At 32.8% G+C, this 12,894-nt stretch overlaps 1 protein-coding gene across 3 annotated transcripts in view; it reads right to left on the reverse strand.

Moving 5' to 3' along the window:
* The window catches only part of FSTL5 (follistatin like 5), a 691,608-nt gene that overhangs the window by 613,968 nt on the left and 64,746 nt on the right, over positions 1–12,894 (reverse strand). For 2 of the 3 annotated variants that reach the window (XM_045879364.2, XM_045879363.2), the window contains exon 2: positions 1,679–1,709. In XM_045879364.2, coding sequence (XP_045735320.1) covers positions 1,679–1,709 — 31 coding nt within the window. Of the gene's footprint in view, positions 1–1,678; positions 1,713–12,894 lie in introns of all 3 variants that reach the window. The other variant, XM_045879362.2, reaches the window with a different exon arrangement.

Below are 12,894 nucleotides of genomic sequence, written 5' to 3' on the forward strand. Positions count from 1 at the left end.
TTAGGGAACAGATCCTGACAAAACAGTATGTCTCTGATTTACTTACAACTCAGTAGCCTAGAAGCCATAATGTGAGAGTTCTGAAACATGTGTCAGCCAATAACGGTGAAAGAAGTGGCAAGCATCATCTCAAAATTTTATTACATTATAAAAGAAAACATGTTCCTAGGCAGTAGTTGAAAAAACATAATTTCCACTACTTCAGATGATAGGATTTATATATCCCAAGATAATAAAACATCAAGAAGAAAGCTATACTAAACTTATTTCAAGTATAACAGAATTATAAATATGATTTAAGATTAACCTGAAACACCGGGACCCTTCTTGAGAAGGAAGATGCATACTCAGTATGCTTAAAATGTATATATCATTTAAATGCACATCATACAGGACACCTTGGAATAGAAATTCCCTTTTGCAACACAAAGGTATGAAACTTTGAGTTGATATGAGTGCTTTGAGGATAAATAAGTGTAATAATTTCACATATAAAATAACAAGACATACTTCATTTTGCTGAGAAAGAACACAAACAGTTTGGGAATCCCTGGAAGGGCAGTCTTACATAATTCATTTGAATAAAATATACCTAGCAAAATAAAAAAGTATGTCTTTTCATATTCTTCAGTAATACAGACACACACAGATAACCAAACATGGAAAACAAATTGTGTAATTTAGTTGGTTGCAGAGAAATGTGCAGAGATTATATTCGGATTTGTTATTAGTAAGCAAGACTGATGTCGTCAATTTAGAGACCCTCAGAAGAATAACTGCCCTTTCATCTTTTCAGAAGTGTAAGTGTAAACTTGGTAACTTCTCCACATTTTTTTTAAATTTTGGTTTGTTTTGGTTTTGTAGAACTCTAAAAAAAGTACAGTAAAAATAAACCTATCTTTCTATGCGAAACAGGATGGAAGGACATAGAGAAATTGTCCTTCATTCCATAGTCGGGCTCATGACTAAATACTACCGGAAAGGGATAGGTGGGTGAGGATGTCCAACTTGTACAATAAGAAGGGCCAGCACCTGAAGGGAGAGGCCAGAAGGATTAACCCAGGAAAAACTTGTTAAATTTCATGATTATGATCAGCAGGAGCACAAATTAATGGAAACCTTTTGCTGTAGGATTATAATCTACCTAGAGCAATTTATTATTTCAACAATAAACATCAAAACATAAGAATGTCATTGTGGGGAAAAGAGTTTCCTTATGTCTGACTAGAGTGTACTATGCCATTAAGCTACCACCAAATTTTAACATATAAATATTGTCTTGCTTTTTCATAGAAAGTAAAATGAGATAGCAGTGCTTGGTTTTCCATGAGACATATTTTTTAAAGTTCATCTGCTAAATCATAGATATAACAGAACACCAACTCTTATGGACAATGACCGATGGAGGAATTCCATGAGAACAATTCAGAGAGTCAACAGAAAATTATGTGGAAGTTTCCAACAGCACTCTATGAAGAAAGGAAATCTCAGTAGAGGATCCCCAGTGACCTTGAAGAATTCCCAAAGGGCTCACAATGGCTTTAAAACCACATTGAAGATTTTAAGTTCTTAATGTTTTCTCATTTTTAGTTATATTTTCAAAGCTCAGTCAATTTTTTTCTTCTTCTATACTTACATGAATTGATGAAACTATGATCTTAAAACAGTCATCTCTTACCTTTGATTCTTGAACTGTCTTGACTCTTTTCCTGCTGGAATTAAAACAGAAATAAGTCAAAATCTATGAGTATGTGATCAACAGCCTGATATAACAGATCATGGTAACTAAAGACTTGTCAAGATATTTTGTTGTACATGTACCCTGGAGTCACCGTAACACAAATCTCACCTTAAAAAACAGTTAGGTCCAATCTTTTATCAAAGTAGTAATCATTCTTCCAAGACACATATTTCTTTGAGAAACTAATACATTATATTAATATGGATTCCTAAATAAATAAATGGTAATGAATAGGAAATAATCATGCCTCTCAAATGCCTTAGGCCATTTCATTTAATTTCAACAGATATTGAATCATGTCTTCATGATTTTTCTTTCAATGTCTCTGCATTAATCACAAATTGTTGGTGAGGAAAAAAGTTTAAGGGCAAATAGTGGACAATTCACTAAAAAACTATAAAACGTTTCAACTGTCTTTCCTTCAATTTAATTTAGAATTGGTCCCTGCCTCACTACTCGAAGGCTAAAGTTGACAACAGTTCTATTATTTATTCAAAGGCTGCTTTAGTCAGACCTGTCTTTCAATTTGACATACTCCTTATTAGTTACCAGGCAACCCCAAAAGAATTAGCTTGCTTTCAAGTTCTTAAGTAGAAATTGTGCCCTCTATACCTTCTCAATTAATATTCAAGCATAGTTTACTCTGTGTAAGTTTCAGGGCCTCACACTAAAAATAAGTTTGAAATGTATTTCTAATAAAAAATGACATATATAAATAGAACTTCAGAAATGTATAAATGCCGAAAAATTTTGATAAAATTTATGAAAACCGTGAAAAATAAGAAGAACGTACTTTGCTGCAGGCATTAATCCATTAAGAGTCAGATTTGAGAATAAAAATGCATATTGACAAATGTATATTTATGGAACATGTTTATCCATGTATGATTCTATTAAACTTTAATACTTTGTGTGCTACTTCTCTTGTCCTAATTTGTCCAGCCTTTGTTTTTGTTTTTGTTTTTGTTTTGTTTTTTTAAAAGATTTTATTTATTTATTTGACAGAGAGAGACATAGCGAGAGAGGGAACACAAGCAGGGGGAGTGGGAGAGGGAGAAGCAGGCTTCCCGCTGAGCAGGGAGCCTGATGTGAGGCTCGATCCCAGGATCCTGGGATCATGACCTGAGCGGAAGGCAGAGGCTTAGCGACTGAGCCACCCAGGTGCCCTTAGCCTTTGTTTTTGGATCCTGTACTGTCCTTTGTTAATTAATTTATTTTTTCCAGTCCTGATTTATTTTTAATTTAGAGTATCTGTTGTTCATTAAAACTAAAATTTAAATATAAATTACTTGATTTAAAAATATATTATCCTTTCATCATATAAGATAAGCAAGCTTGAGCTTTCCAAAGAGATATTTGCTAATGAAAAACAAAAATCTGTCTCTCTGTCCTCTCTCCTTTTCTTTTGCCATTCATTCATTCATTCATTTGGTCATTTATTCTTTGAGTAAATATGTATAGATTGCTTTTATGTGCCAGAAACTGCTCCAGATGTTAAGGCTACAAAGGATGAATAAAACAGAAATGAAATAAAACAAAACAAACAAAACAAAAAAAAAATGTGTCCTTAAAGTAACATACTGCATAAATGTTAGTAAATTCTATTTAGAAAAAAGATATACCATAAAAGGTAGTTTTAGAGTAAGTGACTGCAATTTTTACATGGGTCTACAATGACAAAATGACTTTTTATTGTTTCAAGTTTTTATTCAAATTTTAGTTAGTTAACATATAGTGTAATATTAGGTTCAGGAGTTGAATTTAGTGATTCATCACTTACATATAACACCCAGTGCCCATCACAAGTGCCCTCCTTAATACCCTTCACCCATTTAGCCTATTCCCCTGCCCACCTCCCCTCCAGCCACCCTCAGTTTGTTCTCTACAGATGAGAGTCTCTACCTGTCTCTTGCCTACCTGTCTCTTTTTTTTCTTTCTTTCCCCTATTTCATCTGTTATTTCTATTTCTTGAATTCCTACACAATTGAAATCAAATGGTATTTGTCTTTCTCTGATTTATTTCGCTGAGCATTATACACTCTAGCTCCAGCCATTTCATTGTAAATGGCAAGAGCCACTCTGGAAATAGTATGGAGTTTCCTCAAAAAGTTAAAAATAGAACTACCTTATAACCCAGCATTGCACTACTATGTATTTACTCAAAGGGTACAAAAATACAGATTCAAAGGAGTACATGCACCCCACTTTTTATAGCAGCATTATCAACAATAGCCAAATTATGGAAAGACCCCAAATGTCTAACAACTGATAAAATGAATTTTGAATAAAATTTTAAATGAGATGAGAGGATATTCCGAGGATTGATCTGGGGGAAATATATTCTAGGAGAGAAAAACAATCACACGCTTCCTTAGGTACAAAAGTTCTTGGCATTGTCAAAACTACCAAGGAGGCCAGTGTGACTAGACTAGACTAAGTAAGGGGAGTTTGGTAGGAAATGCAATATGGGAGCCAATAAGTGTTAGATAGACCAGCGCCTGGGGCATTTGTTAGATCTTTGGCTCTTACACTGAGACAGCTGAGAAAACATTGTAAGTTTCTTCTCAGAGGAGTAACATTATCTGAACTGCATTTAGATAGAATCATTCTGGCTATTAAGACTAGCAGTAATTCAGGTGGGAGGTGATAATGGCACAGAACAGTGTGATAGCAGTGCAGTTGGAATATCAGAACTGCCAATAGAATAAATTTGGGGTATGAGATACAGGATAGATGAGGGTGATTTCAAGGATCTGAGTCACTAGAAGGATGAAGTTGCCTCTAAGATGAGAAAGGTATCCAAAAAAAAAAAACACTTTTATACTTCATCACTTGATTTCTAATACTGTCTCACTCTGTGAATTTTTCTCTTGTTGTCTGACCACCCTTTCCCCAACTGCTTTACTGATTGCTCCTCATCTCAATTTCTAAACACTGGTTTCCTAAACATTGAGCCCTTCCCTTTCTTCCATATATACTTCATTCCTTTGGTGATCTTATTTAGTCTTCTGGCCTTAACCACCATCCTTTTCCTAAGGACTCTCAAATTTATATCTCTGGCCAATTCTCACCATTGAACTTCAGCCTCGTGTATTTAACTGTATTTTTGACATCTCTACTTGGATATCTAGTAACAGCTTACTTATCACATCCAGAATTGAACTTCTGATCTTCCCTTACTTCTTTCACCACCTTTCTCATCTTCTTCATCTTCCTCATCTCTCCCTCAGTTACTCAGACACTTAAAGTAATCCTTATCTACTCTGTCTTTTAAGAGTAAAGAGCCTGAATTTTTCATGGGTTTTATGTTTGAATATTCTGACTTTGATTTTACTTTAAATATCACTCTGAGGATGCAAAGTAGGCAGATGGTTAAAATGTTTGGAACTCATGGGAGATATTTCAGCAAGACATATAAATTTAGAAATCACCACCATGTGTATAAATCATCAGCACTGCATCTGGAGAACATATAGTAGAGTTGAATGATCTAGAACTAAGGATTGGAAACAATATAAGAAAAATATAAAGTGAATTAGTCAACAGAAGAGAATAGAAGGATAGACAAATTATAGGAGGAAAAAAAAGGGGGCATGGAATCATGGAATCCCAGGGAATATATTATGTAGGGGGAGATTTTCAATAGCATAGAATTCTTCTGACAGATCAAGTACGATTATATCCAAGGCAATGCCCATTAGAAAAAGTGGTAGAGGGTCTCCTGGGTTAAGGGCCCACAGCCGGTTAAGCGTTTGACTCTTGATTCCAGCTCAGGTCATGATCTCAGGGTCCTGAGCTGGAGCCTCACCTCAGGCCTGCTTAAGATTCTTTCTATCCTTCTCCCTTTGTCCCTCCTCCCCCACCCCCACTCACTCGCGTGCTCTCTCTCTCTCTTAAAAAAAAAAAAAGTGGCATAGATGGAATCATTGACTTCAAAAAAACACGTTTTTGTGGTGTTATGTGTTTGGAAGTAAAACTGAAGTTACTCAAGGAAGGAGAGGGAAATTGAGAAATGTATGACATAGTAAAAATGTAATGGGAGAAAAATGCATAGGAAGGAAAGGCCTGGGGTGGTGTGTGACTGGTGATTAAGTGAAATTCATATAGGTATCGTGTTTGGTTTTTGTTCATCTCTTTGTTTCATCTTTAGTTTTATATTATTTAAATCAGTGAGAATTGAGAATGTATAAATGATGGGAGATACATAGTAGAAATGGAGAGGATTATGATAACAGGGAGAGATGATATGATGGATTTCATAAAGTTATTGAATGTGACATTGAATATAAGTGGAGACATTTAGATAGGAGGAGAACCAGTTCCTCCAATATAACAGGTAGGCACAGAAAGTGGGGTCATAGATGCAAGAAATTGATAGGTTTGATCTGATTAATTTTAAATATTTAGTCTGTGAGGATTTGTTTTCTTTATCTATTAGAAGGAGTCAGATGAGTGGTGAAGTAGGATGATTTCTCAGAAATTTGAGGAGATAGAGATGATTTTAAATGTACTGCTTTTTATGAGAGTAGGTGAATAGGACAGCTTGTTATTGTCAAAATCCTAATTGGGATTTGCCATAATAAGTTTGTATGACACTGATATTAGCTTTATTTTAATTATAGGCAAATAGGCTTAATACTCACTGATATTATATCTTATTATATTTTTTGTTAAAACCTAATTCTCTATTTATACAATTGTATATAATCATAAATTACCAATGAAAATAGCCTTAAATATTCTATAAACTGGAAATGTTCAAGAAGCATGTATTTAAAGAAAAAAACAAATTAATTTAATGGACTGAGAAGAATAACAAACCTGCAAAGTAAGAAAAAAAATAAACTTCTTCATTCACTGCAAAACTTGTATTAGAACATGTCAGTAGATATTTAATAAGCATTATTTAGGATTTTCAAAGTAATAACTATTCCAACTTGCTTCTATGACTAAAATGTTGCATTATTCACCTGGCAATATACTTTCCACAATTTTATTTTATAAACTATTACTTCATGTTTTAAATGTTAATTTTTTAATGGGGAAATGTTAAGGAGAAAATTGTGATTATATAATTATGTGAGAACTCCTAAGAGGTCAGAAAGATTTGTTACCCTGCCCTCATGATACATTTGAAAAACATTCTTACATTAAGAAAATGTAGACCTTGTCTGCAAAGGTAGAATGCCAATCCCTTGGTATAACTCAATTTTAATATTCTTTCAAAAGATTTTCTGATCAGTTGATCCTGTCTTAAAGTAAAAAATGTATCTTGGCTACATATCAAAATTAAATAATAGCAAACCACTTGTGTTCTACTTTGTACTACACGATTTCTTGGAAGAATCCCAAAGTGCTATAGTAATTACACAAATAGACTCCATGAAATCCAGCTCAATGATAGAAATGAGTAAATAGATCATTGCAGACAGTATGATAGAGATTGGCAAAGACAATCTGGGCAGTAGTGTGGATTCAGAAGGAACGCATGATTGTATAACATAATGTCTTAAATATTAAAAAAAATACAACATAATAAATGGAATTTAGCTAAGCCAGTATAAAATTAAGTCATGTTGGGGTACACAGTAATTTCTAAAATGAGATGCAGTGGTCCTAAAGCATCTAGGCAAACAAGACTATAGCAAATAACACTAATGCATAGGTTGTTAGTACCATTTAAGGGCAGAATGCTATCACTCTAGAAGATATTATTAAGAATGTTTCTTATCTAGTGTTTGCATTTTAGCATGGCATTTACTAACATCTCATGATGCCTCTAACATAAAAATTGATCTCTCTTTATCAAGCACTAAAATTAAATGTCTGGCCACAGTATCTTCAAACACAGTTTACTTGGTTCCTTCCTTCTTACTAAGAAGTACAAGGTCTCTAGAAAGAGAAGAAACCATCTAAATACTAAGTGAATCATTTCCATCATAACAGCATTGAGTTATAAACATTAGACAGTGAACTGTCCTCTTATTCCATACTATAAAGCTTAAATCACTTGAAAAAAAAGACATAAACCTCATACAAGTAATACCCATGGATACTGTTATTTTAAATTTGCCTATGCATGTCCCCAGATTAATGAGGCTAATTATGTGCCTTTTGGTCATCCCATAGGCTTCCCTTCACATAGAAGGATATAAGAATGAAGCAAGTGCAAGTACAGTGGAATTAGTCCCTTAGAGGTAAAACAATTCTCCCTCTACTTTGGGAGAATGTACTTAGTCTTTCTTTAAATGTACATAAAAATAACGTCTATACTACATGAAGGACGTGGGGAACATCTGTAAAATGCAGCATCTTTCCCCCTCCAATATGGGAGTGATAAGAAAAGATTTCTAGGTTATTGTTTTCCCTCAGCCCCATGTGACTTGGTTTGCATTTGGCCATTAATTAAAAGGCATATGGTAAGGCCATGCTACCTACATAAGTAACATAATATTAAAAAGTTATTTTCTACTTAAGGACTCACCCTTAAACATATCAATGCCTTAGTTGAATGGGTGGCACATTCTGAGGGACTATAGATTTTCTTTAAAGTCATGGGGGGAGAAAAGTACTTTTATTTATTTATTTTTCATTGCCTAAAATGTATAAAAAAGCACACTCAAACTGTGTTTAGGTTGATCATGTGCTGAGAAAACAAAACAAACCGTCAGTCTGGGGATTTAAGAAAAGTCAAATGAACAGAATAGTTTTACTGGCATATTTAATCAAGTCCATAATGAATCTTAAAATTTAAATGTTAACAAAAGAGACAAATAAGTCTGTAGTATCCAAAAGTGATGTGTCCTGGCTAAAGTAATCTTGCTCACAATCCATATGATCCATACTTGTTGCTGAAGTAGATGTCATCATTCACCAAAGCTGAATCATTATATATATTAATAGTCTAACACGCAGCACACATAAAATGTGATTAGAAATATTTTCTGCAAGTTCTTTTGTATTTGTATTTATTTGTATTGTATTTACATATATATTTTTATATAATGCATATATATACAGTAATGCTATAGAAGTTAAGGTAAATGTATATAATTTTAAAGTCAAGAATAAAGACAAATAGATCCTAACAGTGAAAATAATCAATGAATGGAAAGAAAGGATATACAAAAATAAATTTTGGTGGTAAACAAACATGAAGGTGAAGATTATTAATTTAGAAGACTGCCTAGTTTAAATTTCTTCTCAGGATTCTTCCCTTCTCTCTGATGCAATTATTGTTTACCAGACAAATACCACCAAACAAAAGTTGTGAAATGTTGATTTGCAGCACCATGCTCATGTTCAATGTATATACCTATATATCTATAGATATATATATCTTTGTTTATTTCCATGTGCTAGGTGGTTAAAATGTAAAATATTAAAGTTTTTTTTTCAAATTTCCAAACATCCCAGAAAAGTCATATTTTTTTTATAGTTTAAAGTATCCAAATCAGACCAACACTTGCAATTGATATGTCCTTGATGTCCCTTTTAATCCATAGGATCCCCTTTCATCTTGTTTTCCTCTCAATTTATTTTTGAGAAATCACGTCACTTGTCTCCAGAGTTTCCTACAATCTGGATTTTCCCGATTTCATCCTGATGGTGTCCTCTGTCTTCTGTATCTTGTGAACTAATAGTTGGATCTACGGGTTTAATTAGACTCAGGCTTATTTTTTTTATTTTTTATTTTTTATTTTTTTTGTTACTGTAGCTTTTGTTTTTTTGCTTGTTTGCATGTTTGCTTGCTTGTTTATTTGTCTGTTTGTTTGTTTTGGCAAGACCACTTTGTAGGAGGTGGTGTGTTCTCCTCTCTGGAGTCACCTAATGTCTGATTATCTCTCTTTTTGTGATATTAGCAGCTTTTGATGATTAATGTCTAAACCTACTATAAAATGTTGATATTTTAATTCTATCATTCTTTCTTCATGTATTGGTTGGAATACTTTTATAAAGAGAAACTTCTTCTATTATTACGTTCCACAATGGATACAGATAATAAAGGAAAAGTAAATACTTGATTCTTCTCTTTAGTTTGCTAGTGTTCAAAATAATGAATTGATTCACTAACATCCTCCAGTGGTGGCCACTAAGGGATCTTTTATATTAGGGCTATTAAGTAATATTTATACTTAATATTAAGTAATAGTAAATTCATGGAAGCTGAGAATAGGAGAGTTTCAGCAGAACTACTCCACCAAATCTTGTAGCAAATCTCTTCTATTCTGAAGCATGCATACCCATGAACACATGAGCTCCCTCCCTGAGGCCCTCAATGCACACATGTGTGCACATACACACACACACATATGCACACACTTTCTCAAAAACATATTTCACTGGTGGCAATTTAATTATAAAAAGCCTGGAAAATAAGAAATAGTTGCAATTAAAATGCAGTATATCAAGCCTCCTAAATCTTGGAGATACAGACATGTTTTTGGTAAACTCTAATGGTGAATTTTCCATCTTACTTAGTTTAATCAATCTTCTGATCTTTTATTTAAAATACTTCCCTTAGAATTTAATCATGTTCTTGATACAATATCACCTTCTCAATAAGCCTCAACCTTCACCATTCTACTTTTTTTTATTTAAATTCAATTAGCCAACTTACAGTACATCTTTAGTTTCGGATGTAGTGTTCAATAATTTATCAGTTGTGTATAACACCCAGTAACCTTCACCCTTCTAAAACAGCACGCCCATTATTAGTTGCTTTTCTTATCTTTTTATTCATTTCACATGGAGGTTGCTACTTCCTGGAATAATATGTACTTATTTGTTCATTTTATGTTCCCTTTACTGGAATGTGTATGGAATTATGTATAAAATCTAGAGAGCAGTTAAAGGAACAACGCAGTCTTTCTTAGGTGGAAGAAAGCTTTGAGAATGTAGAAAACTGGGAAATATACGGGAGAGCAGATTAGATAGTAAGAATCAGTAGTTGATCTCTACAGCAAAAGGAAGGAGAGGATCCTATCAAAAGACATAGCTTGAACAAAGTTAGGCATCTATGAGTGTATGGAAGACAAGAAATAGTGTGTCATGCTAAGTGCACAATGGGATGATAAAATTACTATATTTGGTCAACTAGTAGGTTTCATCCTTTCATGAAGAAGTAAGAAATTTTCTTACATTTTAAAGAAATATTACATATATTAGTTATATATGGCATATGTACAATTTGCTCTAAGTTATGTATTATACAGATTGATATGGATAGATATGGATATAGATATATAGATATTCAAACCATGACCTGTAAAAGTTATAGATTGTCAATCTAGAGCTACTTCTCATTTGGCTTAATATGTTGGTGTGAGGTCATTAATTCCAATGTCAAAATCATAGTTGCTTCTTATTATAGATTTATATTACATTTGATATATTTATGTGATTTTAAGGAAGAAAAGATGAAAAGAAATTGTTATTGGATTGATGGATATCCTCAGTATTACTTTGAATTCTAAAGTCCATAAGGAAGGTAACAAGACACATGCACTAGACTTAAAAAAAAAAGCAAACCAGAACTGAATTTACTTATAAATCATATCCATATTTAATTATATTTGTATTATGTTTTTGTTACAAATATTATAATTTTAATATTAAATTTAGAAGTTTTATGATGGAAGTTTATTTGTATTTACATTTAAAATAAAATCAATTATTATGGAAAATATAGAATTACATTCATGGTTTAAATCTAATGTAAACATCAGAAATATTTTTTGTCTGATTTTTTAAATATGTATTTAAGTTAAATGAGTGAGACGTATGCATAAACTATCACCAGATATTATGTCAAATACAATCAATAAGAATTTTCACAATGTGTCACAAAAGACATCTTTGGTTCATATATTCATGAAAGACACAAACAAACTGGATCTTAAAAGATGAGCAGGATTTAACTACGTGAAGGAATTATGGGCATTTAGGGCAGAAAAATCAGCCTGCAGAAATTGAGGAATTAGGTAGTGAAACATGTTAGATAGAAAATAATGCAGACTCATAAGATAAATAATCAAAGGAGAAAGCACTCACTAAAATCTCCATACATGATGCACACATATATGAGTACCCCTTTCCATATAAAGTATAAAATTACTTATTTATTTTACAATGTGTAAGATTTGAGTATTTAAAAATCACTAGGAAAAAAATGTTCTTTTATCTAACCTACAATCTTAAAATAAAAGTGATAATTCTGTAGTCCCTTCTTACAACATCATTGTTTTACACTATTAGACTTTGAGTTGAAATATGGGGAAAATCTAAAATTAACATATGTTGATGGGCCACTTTTTTCGAAGCTATAATTTTGAAATGGAAAGAACATATATTAAAAAAAAGTTTTTGACAATTTTAATTATGTATTATAGACAATATTTCATTGTGAAGGATATCCAGCATAAATATGGAAACATCTAAAAGATACACCTATTTAATTTTTGAAATATTGATTTTTTTCTAAAAAAATGAAGTTAATTACATTTTTTAAATTGATAATATACATTCTAACTGGCTTTATCCATTTATCTCATTAATATGTGAAGAAATTCAAAGTATAATTAGAACATATTAATCTTATGATCACATTAAGGTATCAACATATATCAACATATATTCACTCCCTGAATATAGGTTTGTTTGGAATATACATGGCCAGCACTATGGTATAAGATAGGAATGAAGTATAGATAACGTAAATTCCTTTTTTTTAATGATTTTATTTATTTATTTGAGAGAGAGACAGAGAGAGAGAAAACAAGTGGGGGTAGGAGCAGAGGGACAAGCAGACTCCCTGCTGAGCAGGGAGCCTGTTGCGGGACTCCATCCCAGGACCCTGAGATCATGACCTGAGCAGAAGGCAGACGCTTAACCTACTAATTCACCCAGGCACCCCTAGATAACATAAATTTCTGATCTCAGAAGTTCATGTTCTATCTGGAGAGACTAATAGCTATTAATTATAAAACAATGATAAAAAAACTTATAGGATGACCTGGAAACAAGAATGGGAGGAGCAATTGTCTATGCTGAGGCATAGGGAGCAAAGGGAGAACTCACCGTGAAAATTGTTGCTTGAGCTAAGAAAGAGTACTAAACTAATTTGCTGTGGAAAAGAGTATTAAGCTGTGCAA

The sequence above is a fragment of the Mirounga angustirostris genome, unplaced genomic scaffold (assembly GCF_029215605.1).
Source record: "Mirounga angustirostris isolate CCGP_5_RB_7025 unplaced genomic scaffold, mMirAng1.0.hap1 SCAF_2, whole genome shotgun sequence".
Taxonomy (NCBI): Eukaryota; Metazoa; Chordata; class Mammalia; order Carnivora; family Phocidae; genus Mirounga; species Mirounga angustirostris.